This window comes from Nomascus leucogenys, chromosome 3 (assembly GCF_006542625.1).
Source record: "Nomascus leucogenys isolate Asia chromosome 3, Asia_NLE_v1, whole genome shotgun sequence".
Classification (NCBI taxonomy): Eukaryota; Metazoa; Chordata; class Mammalia; order Primates; family Hylobatidae; genus Nomascus; species Nomascus leucogenys.
In genome coordinates, this window is record NC_044383.1 from 17,209,373 (window position 1) to 17,231,645 (window position 22,273).

General features: G+C 34.6%; 1 protein-coding gene across 1 annotated transcript in view; it reads right to left on the reverse strand.

The window, feature by feature from the left end:
- The window catches only part of CCDC172 (coiled-coil domain containing 172), a 55,778-nt gene extending 35,266 nt beyond the window's left edge, over positions 1 to 20,512 (reverse strand). The window contains exons 1-5 of the mRNA XM_003254987.2: positions 20,327 to 20,512; positions 19,849 to 19,992; positions 19,551 to 19,636; positions 3,747 to 3,863; positions 2,391 to 2,556 (exon numbers count right to left, since the gene is read on the reverse strand). Coding sequence (XP_003255035.1) covers positions 2,391 to 2,556; positions 3,747 to 3,863; positions 19,551 to 19,636; positions 19,849 to 19,927 — 448 coding nt within the window. The 5' untranslated portion in view covers positions 19,928 to 19,992; positions 20,327 to 20,512. The remainder of the gene's footprint in view (positions 1 to 2,390; positions 2,557 to 3,746; positions 3,864 to 19,550; positions 19,637 to 19,848; positions 19,993 to 20,326) is intronic.
- Positions 20,513 to 22,273: the final 1,761 nt, after the last annotated feature.

Here is a 22,273-nt window from a genome sequence, read left to right on the forward strand (position 1 = left end):
TCCAGTTCTACAAGCTCCATTCATGGTAAATACCCTATAAAGGTGCCCTATAGAGATTTTAAAAATCATTTATACTGTATTTTTGCTGTACCTTTTCTAGATTTACATATGTTTAGGTAGACAAATACTTGCCATTGTGTTCCAACTGCCTACAGTCTTCAGTATAGTAACATTGTGTACAGGCTTACAGCCTAGGAGCAATAGGCTATACCATATAGCCCAGGTGTGTAATAGGTTATCCCATCCAGGTTTGTGTAAGTACAATCTATGATGTTTACACGATGATACTGACTAAGAATGCATTTCTCAGAACGTACCCCCATTATTAAAGTGATGCATGATTGCAAATGGATTCAACTGTATCATTTTATTATTAGTTTTCTGTCTGTTCTCTGTGTTTTTGTTCCCCTCTTTCCCTTTCCCACTTTCTTTCAGATTAAATGTATATTTTAGGCTGTCTTTTTAATTTCTATATTGTCCTTTTAGCTATTTGTTTTTGGATTCTTTCCTTAATGGTTGTTCTGGAATTAAAATAAACAACTTTGGCAGCCTTACTACAAGATGCCCTCCCTGCCTTCATTCTCACCACTAAGAAATGTCTTGAGGGTAAAGAAAAAATCCAATATTCTTAAGAAATCATAAAGACTAAATCTAGCATGTAAATTAAAAACCCTTTCCTAAGACCTCAGAAAAATCCAAGGTGATCCCTCAGAGAACTATTCAGTCAAACTATAGGGCCATTCAGTCAAACTATAGAGCCATATAGGGCCAAGAAGTTTAAGAATATTGTTTCAGTAGTTTTGCTAGAAGGCCAAAGTATGAAAGGGCTTATCTCAAAGAGATTTGTAGTTGTGGCTTTTCCCTAATGAAATGAGCCTCAGTAGGATTCACGTGGGACCCACAAAGTTTTTAAGATAACTGTATTTACATAAACACAGTGAGCTTGGACTGAAATGGACAGAGGCAGTAAAAAAAAGAATGATACCCAACTTTTACAGAATGGAAGCAGGCAGAGAAGGACAATTGCAAACACAAGCTATCTTTTATATATATATATATATATTTAAAAAAAAAAAAAGGAATGACCAGAGAAGGGAAATAGGAGCACAGAGAGTGGTGCCAAGAGTCATGGGGAATCATTCCCAGGCAGGAGGATGACTGAGTCCTAATCAAGGAATGTCCAATACTTGCCTGGCTCAATTTCAGAATTGCTATGTAACAATGACTCCAGTTTTCCCGCTTTCTGAACAGAAGTGTCACTAGTGATTATCCTATGCCTATCTCACCACAGTATATTGGGAATGTGAAGGGCAACTGTTTCTTTGGCTGAGGTCTTCAGATCAAGAGGACATGTACTCAAGGAGTTACATAAGGAAATACGTCCAAGGAGCCTCATGTGCAATTGAACCTAGTTTAGATGAGGAAATACTGGACGTTAAGCTAATGCTATAACAGAATCTCTGAAGTTTGAAAACGGATTTATCCTTGACTTTCCCTATTTGGCAACTGCTTTAATTCAGGATCTTATCAAAGACTGCAATAACCCACATACTAGTTATATCAGTCCATTATTGCACTACTATAAAGAACTACCTGAGACTGGGTAATTCATTAAAAAAAAAAGAGAGAGAGATTTACTTAGCTCATGGTTCTGCAAGCTATAGAGGAAGCATGGCTGGGGAGGCCTCAGAAAACTTAAAATAATGGTGGAAGGCAGAGGGGAAGCAGGAACATCTTACGTGGCCAGAGCAGAAGGAACAGAGAGAAGCAGGAGGTGCTACATACTTTTAAAGAACCAAATCTCACGATAACTCACTCAATGTCATGAGAATAGCACCAAAGGGGAAATCAGCACCGAGAGCCAATCACCTCACACCAGGCCCAACCTCCAACATAAAGGATTACAATTTCACATGACATTTGTGTGGGGACACAGACCCAAACCTTATCACTAGTGTTCCTGAAATAAAACTCTCTCCACTCCACTGTGTAAACTTATTTCCCAGCTTACACTGGATTGTTGCAGGATTACGGCACCAATCCTAATCCCTACTGTAGCTTCCATCACACTGTGCTGTAAATGTCTGCTTACATATTTTCTTCCTCCACTTTTTACTGTTATATCTTCAAGACCTAGAACAGTGCCTATCACATAACAGATATTTATTTATTAAATTAATGACCAAATGCTTATGTCACATATACTTCTAAATCATTTGAAACTGCTCACAGTAGAAGATACATCTTCATTAGCTCAATAAAAGTAAAAGAATCGCTATGCAATAACCCAATTTGTTCATGAAAAAGTTAAATTTTTGGAAAATTCATTCATTCAAAATAAGTTAATTTCATTAATGCAAGACAAATGAGGTGATAATATTTATTCATACCACTTTTCAAAATGTTTGCTTGGTTTTCTAAGTCAGATATTTCAATCTTGACATTTTCTTTCATCAAAAGCTCTCTTTTCTTTGTTATTTCATACTCATTATTAAAGTCTGTAATTTCCTTAATAAATTTGTCTTCCTCCTCTATCATTTGTTTCTTTATAGCCTCCTGAAAAACATAAATAAAAGATCAAATATAAGTGTTAGTTGCAATAATATTTTCCTTAATTATTTAAAATATAATCATTTGGAATTATTAACAATGAAAGTATATAATGATACTTCCTGGTATTATGGCAAAAATGTTTTTTTCTCACAGTGATATTAATAAAAAACAGAAGCTATTATTATAGTAACAACTATCTTCAGATGAAAGATTTAACCTTAAAGTTTTGGGAGAATTATTGAGATAGATATTCTACCACTCATCATTATATCTGTTTATTTGTGTATTAAAATTCAGAATCATATTACATTTTATAATTCTAATATAAAACTGGAGAGTAAAGTAATTAAATGACCAAACTGAAAAATTAAAATTTACACTTAAAGGAATTACTGTCTTACAGGAAAACAAAGAAACAAATGAGGATAGCGAAGAAAACCTTTTAAAATGTGGATGATGAAAGCAAAATCATATATTCACTTCAAAATCAGTTTTAAATAATAGTTTACATTTTATGAAGTATCAACATGGCAGGTAAATAAGAATTTCCAAAAACTGTGGAAAATGCAAAAACCTAAACTCTTTGACAATGCTAGAATATAAACATTACCATATTTTTCTAAGCTATGTCAATGAATTTTAAGCCACATTTTCAAACTGGCCATGTCATTTCAAACCACCAAGTGTGTTGGTTCTGACTTCAGATATGTATTTTTAATATCTTTAAATGTATTTTCTTTAAAATGTCAATTAATCACAAGTCATATTTCTAAATTGGCCCTGTCACTCAAAACTATTGCTCAGGCTGTTGGCTCTGAGTTAATAGAAAAAGATGAACAATATCCATCCTTTTAGCCACATCCATAAATATGCCTAAAGTGTGAAACTTTCTGCCTTTCAAAAGGATTTTATCCAAGATCTCAATGCTTGAGCAATTCAAATCAGTTCCACTGTTTCTTTTGTGCTTATTACAACTGAAAATAAGTGCTATATTACATCCCTGCCCATACACTTCTTTCAAACTGTATTACTCTACCAATTGGTTTTAAATAGCACTTAATACTTTCCTGTATCTGAGCAGTACTACCTGCTAATATGCACATGGATAATTTTCTAAAAGTATACTTAAGTATATTTGAATACTTTTTTACATAATTAGCGAAATAGATTTTTCTGGGTGGCTGGAAACTTACAAAGGTTTGAAGAAGCATATTCCTATGGTTTGTAATTTCACTGTACTGTTTTTCTAAGGCATTTTCATGAGCTTTCAAAAGCTGTAAGAGGAAGGATTTTTCAAAAAACTGTTGAACCTTCAAAGTACAAAAACAGAAATCAGAATAAAACAATTAATTAGACATTTTAGAGTGCCTTAGGTAAAAGAACAGATTTGTCTAGTATAAAATATATTCTGTATTAATCTTTAAAATGCAAAATAAAATTAGCATCAAACATCTTATTTTATATACACTATCTTGTATTATTTTTTAAGTACTTTATAGTTACAATTTTATAATCTCTTCCCCCAATAAGACTATAGGCTCCTCAAGGGCAGAGAATGTGCTTTCTTTTTCCTCTCAATACCTAGAAGAATTGTTAGCTTAGGTACTAAAGCTTTTTGAATACACACATTGAAATCCGCTTTAAGACTGTTTTTAAATAATAAGTTTCTATTTTCACAGTTTATAAGGAATATATGAATGAATAAATCATGTACATAATATGACTAATAAAATAATAAAATAAAATCTACAAAGCAGAGGCAAAAAACCCAGTCCCATGATTATAGTTATATCAAATAAAAAACGAATCTGCTAAAGACCTTTAGTTGTAATAAGCACAAAAGAAACCGTGGAACTGATTTGAATTGCTCAAACTCATTTTTTATTTGAATACTTCATTTGGTTCTAAGTAGCAAAAGGTATAATAAACATTAATGTTAGACATGCAACTGGACCTTAAAAAATAGCATCTCCTGAGAGAGGAATATTGAAACGAAGTCAGGAAGCTTTAATATATAAAAGCTAAAAATGATGCTGGACTGGAAATACTGTAATTTTTCTACTATGTTCAGTACTAGCCCTCATAAGAAAGCATCATTTCCAGTTTGGGGCTGTTCCCATCTCTATAGAGAAAATAAAAAGGATATAAATTCAACTTAAATTGCAGAAAGCAAGATTTATGGTAGTTATAAGAACTTCCTCAAGGTGAGAGACAGGTTGTGAAATCTCTGTCCCAGAAGATACTGAATAGTGTAAAGAGCTTAGAAATAGTCTAGTCCAGAGGCAAAAGGGTTGGCTTCAGAGACAGTTTGAAATATTACGGCTAAAACGTCCTAGAAATATTGACATTAAAAAAGTAGCTGAAATAAAACAGAAAATATGATCTTACATTTATATAAGATTGTAGCCCATCTGCCCATATCTTCAGTACTTGGTACTGTTTTCATCAACCCAATTTTAAGAAAGGCATCAATAGAGAAAGATTAGAGAGGTACAATTCACATAATCAAAGGAACTGAGATAATATTTTAAAGATTGGGGGAAGGAATAACAGGGTGGTTAGTATTTTTCTGTCTCAGAAGACAGAAATTAGAAAACATATAGCCAAATCCATAAAATCATATAGAAATTTATAACAAAGGGAAACTAGGGTATGATCATGAAATCTACCACATTTATTCAGAATAAAAAATATTTCATGACTATTTAATATTTATTATGTAAATGATAATAAAATGAGGCCCAGAGAAGTTAAACACCTTAACAAAGGCTATATAACTAATTAGAGGCAAATCCAGGACTAAAATCCAGGTCTTCTGCCTTTCTTTCTTCTAAATCATGATGTTAACATGGAAATGTCAGACCTATTTCAAAGTAATGAAAAAATAATTCTAGAGCCAGAAAGAGACTTCAAGGTGTGATAGTGAGTTGAAAATATATAAGGTTAATAAACATTTAAGGAAATTACCAAATCCTAGATCCACCAGAGCTTACTGAGAAGGGTGTTCGCAGTATATACCTAACTCTGAGTTACTGTTGTGGACATGGCCCAGGAATGTCCACAAAAAATGCTTTAGAGACCAAATAATGTGCTGGATAAATGTGGGTTTAATCTACTTAGGTATTTCAAGTATTATGCCCTTCAGAAACGCAATTCATGAATTCTTAAGTCCACGTATACCACTGATCTGTTGTAAAAGATCCATGTCAAACCCAAAACTCAAAAATGAGGAAAATATTACTTATCAAACTAACGAATTTCTAAATGAGACTTAAGCAAATCTATTATTCAAATTCAGGAAAGCCTTATGTTAAGGACTCAGAAATTAAGGTGCTATCTTTCAGCTATCAATGACTAAGAGCTTAAATTACCACTGAGCCCACGTCTTCTTTCTTAAAAGGGAGAATAACCAATATTAAGAAGAGCTAGGTGACATATTGGCACTTAACCAGAATATTTTACCATTACCTAAAAAACGAAATCTATATCCCAAAAACTAAAAAGTAGACAGCTGTTCTAAAGATTTATAAAAAGGGCATATCCATAATTTTCCTCTTCCCTAAAATTTTATGTAAATCATCCATTTTAAGTTCTCTGCTTCTTTGTTTTTATTATTATTAGTTTATCTCCTCTTCATTCCCTTTCTGTCTTACCTTCTGTCTTTATCATTTACTTCCATATCTGCCTCTTTTAATCCAGATCTAAAGAGTCCCAGAGAGTCAATAACTACAGAAAGATTACGGTACATTAATCTTCAAATTTACATAGGATCTACGGTTAAAAAATGTTAATACAAAAGTCTTGGTAAGTACGAGAAGTAGAATGACAGAGAAAGCGGCAGGAGTTTGGGAAAGTTAAAGTCAGGAAGGACAAGAATAGAGGCCTATAATATACTGCTTCACATTGTTAAGGACAACAATAGATCAAGGTTGCAGAAGCTACATGAGGCCTATTATTATTAATATATTGCCTTCATATTTTAGTGGAACTAAGGAAACAAAAACTTTTGAATCTGCCCAGTTCCTCTTTGTTAAGTATAAGTTACTAACTCTTCAGAAATAAAAAAGCTCTTCACAGTCTCCTATTCGTAGAATGTTTCAGATGGTTCCTTTCGTTCTTGTTGTCCCAACTGATTTCTTATTTTTTATGTTCCTGCGTTTGAAAACTAAATCTACTGATAAGTAAAATTTAAGTAAATATTCCAAATATAACCCTGAATGTATTGATAGGATCAAAAGATGAATAAATAATCATCAGAAAATCTTCTCACCTCTTTTTTGTCACAAAGGTAATGCGTGGAGATCAGAGTTGGGAAGATAATACATAAAATGTTAGAGTGTGACATAAAAATATTTCTAAATATATCTGAGTCAGGTTTGAACTGAGGCAATATTTTATATCTACGTAGCTTGAACCATTTATTTTATAGTAAATAAAAACTTAAAAATCCATTGCTTCTGTGTCCTAAGTTATCCACTAAGATCCCAAAAGAATATAGACAATATGAAAAAAAGGGTGGGAAGTTCCTAATGGCAGTGATAAAATTTTCTCTTTTTCATTTCTATCTGTCCTCCTACTAGAAATGAAAAAATATATTTGCACACAGCCTTAAAGTGATAGGCCAGGCACAGTGGCTCACACCTGTAATCCCAGCACTTTGGGAGGCCGAGACAGGTGGATCACCTGGTCAGGAGTTTGAGACCAGCCTGGCCAACATGGTGAAACCCCCCTCTACTAAAAATACAAAAATCAGCCAGGTGCAGTGGGGGCACCCGTAATCCCAGCTACTCAGGAGGCTGAGACAGAATAATTTCTTGAATCCGGGAGGCAGAGGTTGCAGTGAGCCAAGATTGTGCCATTGCACTCCAGCCTGGGCGACGAGAGTGAAACTCTGTCTCAAAAAAAAAAAAAAAAAAAAAAAAATCTAGAATCAAATAGCCAAGCTTTGTCAGAAAATACTGCTGTTTTGGAAAATTCTAATTTATAGTAGTGCCAACTCCCTGGTTAATTCTGCTTCTCTCAGCAATAAAGACTGTTTTTCCTTTCCTTGTTTTATTCCTCTTGGGATATTTGATTTTTTAATGGAGCTTATAGTTTTCCCAGTGAGCTGACTTATCTGGTCAACTAGGTCAGTTTCCAGCAAAGCCATGATTTGTAACTTTTCACTACTCTTGCTGCCTGGGTGCCTTTAGGTATTTTTCTGCCAGAAGAACTTAAAAATTGAAAATGACTGAGGATTTAAAATTAATGTTAGGGTCTATGCAAGCAAAGTACATAGGTCTTCTTTGTTGTGATTGCTGTTGTTAAAAATAATCTCAGCCTTGAGGAACTGGCATTTTGCTGATTAAATAATCTGCCCCATAGCATAATAGGCCAATTTTACATTTTAAAAAAACTAAGAGTTATGTAGAAAATTTCACATTCCTAAAACCATAACAATTGGGAAAAATATATCATTATTATGACTATATGATAAAAGACATTCTAAATACTAAGCTACATTAATGAATATTGTATTGATAGCAGACATTAAGGTTTTTGTAAAAAAGATCTATCTTTATACTTTCCCAAATCACAGAGGCAATGCTTAAAGAATAACTTGCTATGACATAGTAATCCTAATATAGTTAGCAAGGAAGGAAATAACCACCTGACAATGGCTTATAAGGCTTTACATGATTTTCACCCCCTCACTCCCTCTCCAGCCATCTCTCCTATCAGTCACCTCCTCACTTGCCCCATTCCAGCCACAGTGGCCTTATTATTATTGCATATGTATCATATGTAATATATATAATATATAATGTCACATATAATATATGCTACACACTATTATATATAAGACATAATACATATTTATACATATTAAATATTATATACAAACATATATTTTTGTTGTTGTTGAAATGGAGTCTTACTCTGTCGCCCAGGCTGGAGTGCAGTGGCACGATCTTGGCTCACTGCAACCTTCGCCCCATGGATTCAAGCAATTCTCCTGCCTCAGCCTCCTGGGTAGCTGGGATTACAGGGGCACACCACCATGCCTGGCTAATTTTTGTATTTTTAGTAGAGACAGGGTTTTGCCATGTTGGCCAGGCTGGTCTCGAACTCCTGACCTCAGGTGATCCACCCCCCCCCCCCCGCCGGCCTCTTAAAGTGCTGGGATTACAGGTGTGAGCCACCGCACCTGGCCCCCTTATTATATATTAATCCAAGAAAATATACAGAGAAACTGTCAAGAAATAAAAAAAGAGTTTAGTAAAGAAGCTAGTAACAAAATAAATACCAAAATCTATTCTAGTTACCAACAACAAACAGAAAAAAAGCATGGAAAATATCCCACTTGTGACAGCAAAATCAAGATAAACAAAATACACAAATAAGAAATATCTGAGACCTATATGAAAAACTTCTACTGAGGAACATAAAAGAAAATCTGAATAAACAGAAAAAGATGTTATATTCTTAAGTGTGACTCAGAGTTATAAAGATATCAATTCTTCATAAATTACAACATGAAATTAGTGCAATCTTAATGAAAACCCCAATGATTTTGGTTCTTTTTTGATTTGACAAAATGATTTTCAAATTTATCTAGAAATATAAACCGTGAAAAGAATCAGGAAAATTCTGAAAAAGAAATTACCCTTCCAGAGGACCAAAGATATTTTAAAGCTAATATATTTAAGCCAATAGTACACTGGTGCCAAAACAAATAGATTAATAGTATAGAATATATAAAACAGATACAAGTATAGATATACACACGCACATGCATAATACTGTATCATAAAGACAGTGTTTCCGATCAATGGGGAACATGTGACATTTACTCAGGTGACAACAGTCATTTTTCTTTAAAATATTTTAAAAAAGAAAACCACTATGAAAGTATTAGAAAAAGATATTGTTTAAAATCTTGGAATGGGAAAATTCCAAAAAATCCAAGCCTAGAATGGATTCGGAAACAAACTAAAACATTAAAACTTCCAGCAACACAAAACTCTAAACTTTTACCAGAAAATCATGTCATAAAAAGCCAAGATACAAATAATAAAGTTTGCAACAAATGATAAAGAAAGAATATCTATAACAAAAAGCTAGATGCCAATCAGAAAAGCCTAGGACAGGATAGAAATAGGTAAATATACATATAAATTAAAAATACTAAGTTAAAAAATTCAAATTAAAACTAAAAAGATGCCATTTTTATATTTGTAAAACATATTAATTTCCAGTGTATGAGTAGTAAAACTGTGAGAATAAAACTGGAACAACTTTTCTGGAGGACAATTTAAAAATAATCAAAGCCTTAAAAATTACAGACCCGTTGACACAGCAATTTGATTTCTAAGGCTTTACCCTAAAAAGCTAGGATAAGTGCACAAAGATATATGTATATGGTTATCACTGCAATGATGATAGAAATAGTAATTTATTAATACAATAGTAAATACTTATCAATAGGAAATTAGTTAAAATATAGTATAACATTTAATGGAATACTATGCAGCAATTAAAATTGCTTATTATATATATATATATTTACTCAGATGTCTAGGTTACAGTAAATAGAAAAAAGCAAATTATTTAAGAAAAATATAAATCCATTTAAACAAATTTGAAAGAAAACCTATGCAAATGTTAACTGTGTGGTGGAATTATAGGTGATTTTCACTCTGCTTTTTGCCAATTTCTATTTTTGGAATAATTTGCAATAAATAAACACTACTTTTATAAAGAGTTAAAACAATAAAACTTTTAATTTTGAAAAGCAATCTACTGCATGTTCACCAAATATAATGGGAGAAGTCCTCAGAATTTCCCAGGAATAAAACCCACTCTTCCAGTAGGAACATAAGCAAGAAATCTTAGTAAAGACGGGGAGGAGCGGGAGCTCAGAACAAAAAGAACATTTTAGAGTAATAATCTGATCCATTTGCTCACCGTGGTGGTCCCATCTCTCCCTTTCCTTCCTCTATCTCTCTTGGGAGGAATTTTTAACCAGAAGAAATTAGACTACATTTGAAACCGTGGAACTCCTCTGAACAAAGGAAACTGAGGTATACAGCCTTTCAACTTTTCTTGAAATATTAATTCAGGCAATAACAATCCATGAGACCATATATGCAGCAAAGCCTACATGAGAAATTCTTCCTATCAGCATCAGATTACAGGCACAGCTCTAAGTAGCCAGTTGCCTTTGATCTTTCCACTCACCTTTTCCGAACTCACCTCCTGTTCCAAAGTCCACAGTCAACTCTTTTCAAAATAACTCCTAAACTGCAAAATTATTCTTCCTCTTTTCCTCAAATAAAACTCCTATTCCTCCAAAGCTGCTCATCTCAGTGAGACAGTAATCTGATTAGGGAAAGACGAGCAAGCACAAATACTGACTGGTCAAGAACATTTTGTAATGATACTTTTTAATCTGAAAGACTCTTCCTGGGGAGCAACTTTAAAGTAAGATAACTTCTGTGTTATTTGACAACTCAGGTGGCAGTACATTACCTTACCTATCACCACACATCTTAGTCAGGATACAAAACAAAGGGATGCCGAGGTAGTGTTTATTCATGCACTGCTTTTAATGGAAGAACTATAAAATGTCACACATTCTTTAAAACATACATCTTCCTCAACAAATAAGAAAACTTGGCACATGTGCAAGAAATAATCATATCTCATCAAGTAAAGCTATACTACAAGAACACTAGAAATTGGGCTGGGGGTACTCACATCAGCTTGTCAACCAGCTTTAGCTCTAAGAAAGTAGCTGATTCTTCCAGTATTCAAGAAAATGAGAACAGGAGAAAAAACAATTTATATATTGTATTTATAGGCAAATTGCAAGTCTGAACAAATCTCACAGAATAACAACATGAATCCTATGAAAACTACTGTTAACAGAAGAAATAAAGAGAATTACTGTAAAAAGATTACAGTGAAGAGCACAGGATAAAAAAAATTGTAATCAATTACTTACTGTTCCTCAGAGGGTGCAAACAGAGACATGTCCACTAGAAAAGAGCAAGGAAGGACATAGCAGAAAAAGATAAAAACAAAACAAGCTGAGATTTTTAAAAAGGCAGAAAATTAAAGTGTTAAAAAAGAGAAGACAACACATGATTTAAATTTTCAGAGAGCATTAAATAACTAAACTAATACTGCAAAAGATAGAATTAGGGATGTAAAGTATACAAAGTTTTCCCAGACTTCTGAGGACCCAATTCAGAGAAAAGAGAATAAAGATCTTCTAAATTATAAGAAATAGGTGTATTGAAAACAAACTCTATGAAATAATAGCTGAGGTTAAAATGGAAGGCTCACCCTTGTTCCAGAAAAAAAAAATAGATATATCTGTACCAAATTTGGAATTACAGATTGTTTAAAATCACAGGAGCAATCAGGGAAGAAAACAAAACCTGTTACCTTAAAAAAGGATTTTTAAAAACCAGGTTGACTTCAATACTTCCGCATTAATAAATTTCAGAATATGATAGTGCTAGATCCACAAAATGCTGTAGAAAAGGTTTGACTCAATAATTCTGTACAGATAAGTTTCCATGCAAGTGTGAAGATAACAGAAATTTCAAATATTAATAGCTTAGAAGATCTATCATTCACAAATTCCTCCTACAAAATCACAAACAATTACACAGACTCATCAAATAACAAATAAAAAATAAGAATTCAAGAATGACAACATGAGGCACTGAAGAACTTTATAGTGCAGAATTATGGTTAATACGGCAGTAAAAGCAAAAGTAGAAAGGACTTACTTTCTACTCCAAACACAGAGAAATGCTAGATAAAATCTAACTACATTTAAAATATTTATCATTTATATAGCTAAGCCAAAAGGAGGAGAGGGAAATCTTCATGCAAGAAACAAAGAGACAGCTCAGGGTAAGGATGGTGTGCTACAATTCAAGCCCACAGGAGCATCTTTCAGAAAGGATACAGGCATTAGGGATCAGGCTTTAAATGCCCACAGAACAAAAATCACAGGCAAAGAGAGCCAGGGTTGGACTCATTGTACTCTCAGGAATTGAGAAATATCTATGACAGTTATGAAAGATGGAAACAAAGCTCCACCTGTTGCCCTAGAGATGCAATGTATAAGTGAGCTATATCCCATTGAGCCATGAGTGGAAAAGGAGCCATATCCTGAGAATTTGAACCCTGAGCCTATTCTATAGATGGGTGTAAGATTCAAAATCTCTTATCCATACAGTGCAGAAATCCTGAGCTCAGAATTTAACATAAAAACTGGTCCTTAATAGGGGAAACCTGTGAGGCCCTGGCAGCAGGGGTGAAACTGCTTCTTAGAGACATCTTTTCTATCAAAGGAATATGTCGAACAGCCAGGAGAGATAAGTTCTTCTAAAGATAAGTTCAATAAAATAAAATCAATAAAAAATCTTAAAGTTAATAAGAAAATCTACCACCATGTAAGAAAGGCATCAAATCAAACAAGTAGAATTCAAGGCAGAGGAAAAAAGAAAACAGAATTCTATGAGAAAAAATTTAATTTATTCATTCACTAAATGTTTGTTTAATACCTACTATTATTCAGGCACTGTTCTAGATGCTGGGAATGACAGCAATGAACAAAATAGATTAATTTCTATCCCTTGTGGAGCTTACATTCCACTGGAGGGAGACAAATAATAAACAGATCAATATAAAATATGCCAAGAGGTGGTACCTATCACACAGCATAGAGATAGGGAGAGATGGTAATGATATTTTATATAGAGAGGTCAGGGAGGGGCCTCTACAGAGAGGGGGCCTCAAATTTTTAGGTCTTTTGACCTCTTCATGGTCTAAAAAGTTATTGAGAATTTCTTTTGGTTTGATTGTTTTCATTAATTATATCTAGAAATATTTTCTGTATCAAAATTAAAACTGAAAAATTTTTAAACATTAATTTAATAACAATAATCCAATTGCATTTTAAATACATTTGTATTTAAAAATGACTTTCCAAAACAAAAACAAATTACAGAAAGGAGTTGCATATAGATTTTTTACAAATCTCATTAACATCTGGCTTAATGGAAGACAGCCAAGACCGGGTTTGGTGGTTGACACCTGTAATTTCAGAACTTTGAGAGACGGAAGTGGGAGGATCACTTGAGGCCAGGAGTTCAAAACTAGCCTGGGCAAAATAGCAAGACCCTGTCTTTAGAAAACAATGTGTTTTTTAAATTAGCCAGGTAGGGTGGCAGAGGCCTGTAGTCCCAGCTACTCAGGAGGCTGAAGCAGAAGGATCACTTGAGGCCAGGAGTTTGAGATTGCAGTGAACTGTTGTTGTGCCACTGAGCTCCAATCTGGGTGACAGAGTGAGACTCTGTCTCTTAAAAATAAATAAACAAAAACAAATAAAAAATTAAAAAAGAAGACAGCTGGACTCTCATATCTGCTTCTACTCAATCTTTTGTAATGTTTTTCAGTTGGAGAATATGGAGTGCACAGATATGTAGTTGGAAATGATTGTGCATATTCTTCTTTGATACTATATCAAAATTCACCATGTGGTAGCTCCTTAAAGGTTAGTTGCAATGTGGAATCTGAAACCATTTCAATGAACTTTTCATTCTATGTTATAATAAAATCCATTGGTCTACATTTCACTTTGAGTCTACCTTTTATCTATGCACAGTTTTGTAACTTTATGCATTACTTACTGCTTCCCTGAATTATGCAGATCCTCCAAATGTTGATATATTTCATAATATGCTTTCAAAAGTAACATTCTGAAACATCTTGAAACATACTGCTTCAAAAGTAACATTCATATTCATTAATATCACTAACGAACTCACCAGAAAAATCTTTAAGTATCAGGAAGCTGCCAAGCTTACGGTGACAAGATAGATAGGAATCCTCCAAAAGTCTAATTTTTGTTTGAAAGCTTGCATATTATCATTGGCAAAATAATAATACGAATGTCAGATGTTTGCCTTGACATTTTAGGCTTAGTTCATTTATTTTTCAGAAAATTTTGCCAAACACCCAAATCTAAATAACTACAACTTGACTGTCAATTATCTAAGTAAAAATGGTGTTTCAGAAAAAGAATAGCTAGCTCATGCTGCATCTCAAACAACTGCACACATGCTCTGCCTTGAGACAATTGTAGCACGTCGGAATATACAAGTACTTTAGGTGTACTTCCCATGTGATTGTACACAATATTGAAAATGAATATACTCAATGATCAGTTTCAATAAAATTAATATTTTTGACACTTCAATCAAAGTATTAAGTAAAGCTAGCGGTTTTTGTTTTCTTACTGGGAGTGCATAGCAGTGAAGAATACAATGACTACTAGTACAGTTTGGTGCCACTGCCTCAATTTGTGTTAAGGTGCTAACAGTTTTACTCACTGCTGCTTTTGCACTGGCAATGTGTGCATTAGCAAAAAGAAATGGCAAATAGTACCTTTACATAGTATTATCATAAAAATAGCTTGACCTTACAAACTCCCTGAAAGTGTCTTGGGGACCCCTTTGAACTCAGAGATCACACTTTAAGAATAATGCTTGGCCGGGCGCGGTGGCTCACGCTTGTAATCCCAGCACTTTGGGAGGCCGAGGCGGGCGGATCACGAGTTCAGGAGATCGAGACCACGGTGAAACCCCGTCTCTACTAAAAATACAAAAAAATTAGCCGGGCGTGGTGGCGGGCGCCTGTAGTCCCAGCTACTCGGAGAGGCTGAGGCAGGAGAATGGCGTGAACCCAGGAGGCGGAGCTTGCAGTGAGCCGAGATTGCACCACTGCACTCCAGCCTGGGCGACAGAGTGAGACTCCGTCTCAAAAAAAAAAAAAAAAAAAAAAAAAAAAATAATGCTCTAAGGTGACAACTGAGCAGAGACTTAGGCTAAACAACCATCAAGATTTGCATGGGGCTGTCCTAGTGTTAGCACTAAAAGTCCCACATGATTCTACTGGGAGAGATCTAAATGAAGTGAGCGTGCACAACAGAATAACAGCTAATGGAATCAGCATTTCAAGCAGCGGAAACAGCAAGTGCAAAGGCCCTGAGGTCAAAGAATGATTGGCATATTCAAGAAAAAAACAGCCCAGTAAAAAGGTTCACACCCCTATAAACCTGACTGTCCTCAGGAAGGTGAGCTACTGGACAATGTCTAATACAATACTCAAAGAACACTCAGTGACCTTTTTTGCCTATTTCCAAGTTTTGGATAATTACTCATGACAAATGTGATAAGGCTTTCTTTATAGAATTTCATACAGAAAATGGAAACAAATTTTTTCTTTAAATGAGAACATCAAAAATTTTGAGTTTACAGTTAGGTTTATATAGTTGAAATTGCTTGATGTCAATCCTGTAATTCAGGAAGGAAGCAGTTATATAATTTATTTGCCAAGTATTCATAGTGTGATTTAGCAGTTACTCAATGAATGTTTGTTGAATGAATAATTGCCAACTATAAAATTAAATTTTGGTAGGATCTAAATTTTTTTGATTAAGTGTAAAGAAAGAAAAAAGCACTCCAATTACAAAACTCCATTTCAATACTATAAATGATAATAATTTGTGATTTTGTTCTTTCTCCAATTAGCTAATACAGTACTAAAGGATATGACTTTGCCTGCTGTTCTGGAGGTTTCCTTTTACCAATTAAAAAAAAAAAGAACACACACATATTGAGGTAAAGAAGTAAATGGGGCCATCTTAAGTTACTTTTTTATTTCAATACAATTTTCCTTTAAAAATTCATGAAATATTCTTTTATTATTATGGTGTTTACACAAGTAAAATTGGAAACAGAAAAAATAAACAAAATATTCACAAAATAGCCTCAAATGTTCCTCCATTTACTCCCTCTTAAGGGAATATGGCATTATATTGAGTTTTATGTAATATATTTATAAAAATTAAATGTCAAAATTTTTAATTATATGCCATTTTTAAAAATAGAAGAACCTCTTTTAGACATTTAAAAGAAACTACCAATGTTCTGTCAGTCCTTAATTTTGGTTTGCCCTGTCATCAATACTATACAACTCTTCCTTAACTATCAGAAGTTTTAGGTGTATTGGTAAGCATGAACGCAAATCCAGGGCATGTTCTCATTTTTCTGTTTTCATATTACCAAACCTAACCAGGCATAGTGTAGCTGTCCAGTTCATAAACTACTCATACTATATAACCTGAGACTTTTGCAACCATATATTTTAAAAGACTCATTGAGCCCTGCAAGGCAAATGCTATCATTCAAGTTCTAATTACATGCTATCCAGGTTTTACATAAAAGAAAAAAAATGAATCCTGTACTTCCCAAATGCATTTATTGACCAGAATCAACATCCAAAATAAATGCCCCCCAAATTTTCTGAATGTATCACTGTACAACAGCTCAAGCACTGCTCTATTCAAATTATGTTCTATTAATAGTTTCTCCTTGTGCTGCTACTGTTTGATAAATGGGTCAATAAATGCCAAGTCAAATATTCAAGTAAATATATTTTCATTGTTATTGGCAGACATATAATTAACTCAGAATAAAAGAAACAAGAAATCAATTTAGGATTAGTTCTTCAGTTCTTCCCATTAGTCATTTGCATTATAATTGTGATTCCACTTTTAAAATCTTTATGCACATATACATACCATCTTGACTATAATATAAATCAAACTATTTCAATTATAAATTAGCATTGTATGAACTGTGACCCTCATATGTTAATTTTATTATTAAGATACAACTGTATTATTACCCACATACATGAGCTAGTTAAAAAGAAATGCATGCTTATGAACCTATATTAATTAGTAATTTCAACAAATGTTTCTAAACAATGGTAGGCCTTTTCTCTGTCTTCTTTCTAGCAAAAACAACTGAATCAATATTTTTTAATGTATGTGTATGTATCAACGAATTACATTTCCATTTGCAGACAAAACAAAACTTTGCTAACACAGAAAATATTACAGAGTAACATTAAAAAATATATCAGGTCAATATCCTCACCAATCCAGGAAAAATGCATTTTGTGCAAAAACTTGTACAAGCAAGCTTTTAAAAATATTAACCTAAACAAGATACAAAACTTCAGATATATTATTATACATGAATGTCATGAAGAAAAATGTTTAAAGTGAGCTTAAGAAATCTGCTTTAATAAAATATGCTGTTATTACTCAATTGTTACTTTCATTATGGTAGTTTGTTTCTGAATTATACATCGTGGACAAGTCATTTACCTCTCAGTTTCCTCACTCATAAAAAGGGGATAATGATGGGATCTCATCACAAGATCCCTGTTAGGATTAAAGGAGTTAATACAGGAGAAGCATTTAGAACAGTGTCCCTGCATACAGTAAGTGCTCATATTTTGCCCATTACTTCTATTAGCTTCTAGATATCAATCCTGAAAGTGACTTAATTCCTTTTCAAGAAAAAGAAAGTTGCATCATAACATTCTTAATGTTTTGCCCATACCACCAGCTTTCAGCATTGCTGGTAGCAGCTAGTTTACCTACTATTCACAGGCAAAACAGGAAGAAGGATCTCACTGAATAACAGTTACAAATTCTATTTTAAAAGACTCTCCCTATTATCTATCAAACTATTAGTACTCAATTCATTCAACACACTACTGTATACTATATACTGTTAGATAACAGGCAGTGGGAATAAAAGATGGATAAGGAAAAAAATTCCAGATACGCTGCTCACAAAATAGTGGGGGATACAAATGAATACAAGTATGTATCATTGTTTAATTTTAAAATTTTACCAAGATGTCTATGGGAAGGCTTTATTGGTGATGTTCGAGCAACACTTGGAAAGAAAAGCTGAAATTCGCCAGATGGATAAGTGTTCTCTGATTGTTTCATTCCCAAAGAAAACTGAAAATTCCTCACAGTGATAAGTTAAAATAGTTATATTTGAAGCAAACAGACTTCCTCAAACATATTACTTCATATTACACAGTGCTTGTTTAGTTCATCATTGGGTACTTAATAAATATTTTTGAATAACTCTCTGTCCCCACCCATAGCGAGGCCTTCATTGTGGCACACTTAAATAATATTCTTAGCTTCCTAATTGTCTACTCCCGTCTTCCCAATCAGAGCTCAGAAAGATTCTCCTAAAACTACCTTTTTTTTTTTTAAAGACAGGGTCTCGCTATGTTGCCCAGGCTGGCATTAAACTGAACAACTGTCTTCTTACCTTAGCCTCCTGAGTAACTGGAACTACAAGCATGTGCCACCATACTAGGCTACCTAAACCCACTTTTACTGCTCCCTGATCAGAAACTTGCAACGGTTTTCTGCTATTCCCAGATATCCGCCCTCTGCTTTGACTAGATTCCTTTCCCAATATGCACTGCACATATCTGCCTCCTCCTTCTGTCTGGAACGCTTTCCTCCTCCTACTTCCTTCTATTTGCCTCTTCAAAATTCTACCCATCCTTCAAGAAGCCATCAGACTCTCTTGCTTCTTTTTAAAATAACAGAACATTACAAACGCTGCAGGAAAGAGAGAAACGCTAACGGAAAAGGTATACTTCGGACGCAAGGCATGTCTAAAATGTGGTAGAGAATTTTAAAACTAAAGGCAGGGGCTTGTTTGAAATTTACATGCAATTGTTATATCAACATAGCACACGAATTATCATTCAAAATGTATATACTGCACCAACTGCTTATTAAATATGTAGAATAATGATTCCTCTAATGACATTGTGCTCTTTTAAAACCTTAACCATCCCACAAAATGGAAAATGAATTCTTCATTACCTTAGTTTATTTAGGGCAAATTCATATTGGAATTGAAGGTGTCACTGGATTCAGAACTTTAAACATCACCAGGCAACATGGAACTCAAACAGCCAGCACAGAGTAATGTGCTTCCTACTTGAAGGACAACTGGTTAAACAGTGAAATATCCCCCAAAAGTCAAGTTAAGGCAGGCTTTTTCAAGTGATAATTAGTATGCTCTACATTTCAATACCTTAGAGTCCAGCTTGATTTTCTCTTCATTCAGCTTCTCCGTTGCTTTCTTAATTTTTTCACGACATCTGGTTATTTCCGACCTTACTGTAATAAAAATTAAATCTTTAAACACATCAATCTTTCTAAAGTCCCCATTTTGGTGGCGTCTGATAAGCCACCTTTCAGCTGTCTTTCCCTCAGCATGGCAAGCAAGCTCCCCTAACGGCTCTGACCACTGCCTTCGGGATTTCCTTCTGCTCCAAGCACCCAGCACCAGAAGACAAAAGGCCCCACGCAAACGACAGAAATACCCCGACCTTCTCGCATCAAACGGCGACTCTCCTCCGCCTGATGCTCGGTGAAGATGATGTGCTGAAACAGGGACTCCAAGCTCATCTCAGCGCCTGGCTCCTGCGATCCCTTTCTCTCCCTTAAATATTTTATAACCAACCCCGAGGATCCTGGAAAGCAGAATAACGAAGATGGATTCTTCTAGAACTATACCCAGATAGACCCGTCTCCAGCTGTCTGTTGCCAGCCCAGCAAGAAGATGGAGCCCGACACCAGACGGAGTCTGAGGGGTCTGAGGGTCTAGGGACGCTGGCCGCTGCTGCCCCTTCCTGCCCTCAGCCTTTATTTCCCGTTACAGTTTACAAACCGGGCTTTTCTCTCTCACGCCCTAAGAGGGCAGTTTCAAGGTCTGCCTTTTACCCTGGCGGAACCCCTGACTCAGGCCTCCGTCCCTCCCTGGGTTTGTTTTTCGCTTTGACGGCAAATAAAAATGGCTGCCAAGGCCTTGGCTTTTGAGGGCATCTGGGCAGCAGGCATTTCTGGAGTCAGCCTTTCAATCCCAGTCCTCTCTCATTTTAGGGGAAATGTCCTCAAGGTGCTCTGTCTTTCAGCAAAATGGTACGTGCCAACAAAACCCACGGCCAAAACCTTCCCTACGGCTAGAGCCAGTGCTTCAGGTCGGGCCTTGCCTGTGAGAACTTAAACTACGGCGGCTCATTGGGACCATCCCGTGGTGGGCAGGTTTGCCCTGGGCATGTGAACCCCAAAGGTCTTAGGCCCAATTGGAGTAGGGATGCCCGGTATCCAAGGCGCAAACACTGAATATTATAAAGTACAAAGTAACTGTGATTCTAAATATAAACTTTTACAAAGTCTTATCCTTTGACGATGGCAAAGACTGCTATAAATGTGCAATGTCTGACATTCCACCTTAATCATTCCTTTGTAATCAGGGCATATCTTTTTTGTCTGCTTTAAAATTAATCATTGCCTTTTGTAATCAAGCTGCAGTAATATTAACACTTCAATATCTGCACAATATGTGTCAGAGACCAAAGTGGTTGCTAATTAAAGCTTAAACATGAAAGGCACCTTTGGGACTTTTGCGTGGGATTTTTTAAATCAAAAATTAAAATATTTTTAGTTTTAGTAGGTTGAAATATTGACATTATAATAAACATTTGACTTTATTTCTGAATGTAAAATTGGCATTGGTTGAACTTTAACAAGTAATTTGTTGTTAGAATGTATTTAAAATTAAGTAAGATAAACATTTGACTTTATTCCTGAATGTAAAATTGACAATGGTTGAACTTTAAAAAGTAATTTGTTAGAGTGTATTTAAAATTAAGTAAAATAAGGTAAATGTTAATTCTGTCACATCACAATAGGCTTAATTAATATTTCATTAATGCTGCAGTCTAATCAGTTATACATTTTAACCTATTCCAAATTTACGCCTTAATTTCCATCAAGCCATTGATGCATAAAACTTAATTCTTTGAGTTTATTTTAAAAGAATAAATACTGAAAAGTATACAAAGCAGAAAAGAACTGCCCATAATCATGTCATTTAGAAGCACATATTAACATTTTACCAATTCCCTTCCAGGTAACCCTCCTCATTCTTCATTTTTCCTTTATAAACTTGAAATTATTGTGAATCAGTAATAATAATAATTTGTTATTGATTATTTGCCAGGCACTATTTTGAACACTCTATATCCTTTTGAGATGATTTTTGCTATCACCTTCATAGCGTAGCTCAGGAAACTGAGGCACGGAACAATTAAGTATATTGCCATAGTTGCGTACCTTGTATAGGGCAGTGAGAACTGAAACCAAGAAATCTGGAATCAGAAGCCATGAATTTAATTTTGGATCCTGATCTTTTATCCTCTTATTACATCCCAGACATTTTACCATTTCATTAAAAAGTCTTCATAAATATATTTTTATAACTTCATAATCCTCCACCATAGAGAGACATGTGTAAAATTTAGATATACCAAAATAAATTTTACTCTTATCTGTTCAAGGGTGAAAACAAAACTGAAATTGTGGTTTGAATCATTTTCTTTGAGCACTTGTTTGGAGGCCTATAAACTGTACCACAGCGGCCACCAAAGGAAAGGGCTTCCAGAAGATAAATTATATTACTAATTAATATCACTCCCTTCAGAATTATTTCCCATGGACTTGCACAAGGAACGTCCTCACAAGGAGGCTGGTTTTCAAAAGCATGTTGCTATTTAACGTTCCAATTTTATTAGTTACACTCAAATTCACATGTATTATTTAACATGCTCTTTCTGTGCTGAAACTTGGCAGAGTAAAATTTGGGCAGCCTTTGGGGAGTGCAGTTGCCTCACTTACACAGGAGTATGGAAGAAAGAGCTGCTGGAAATTCAAGAAAGGGGGTATGGGGAGAAATGGCTTCTTCATCTTCTG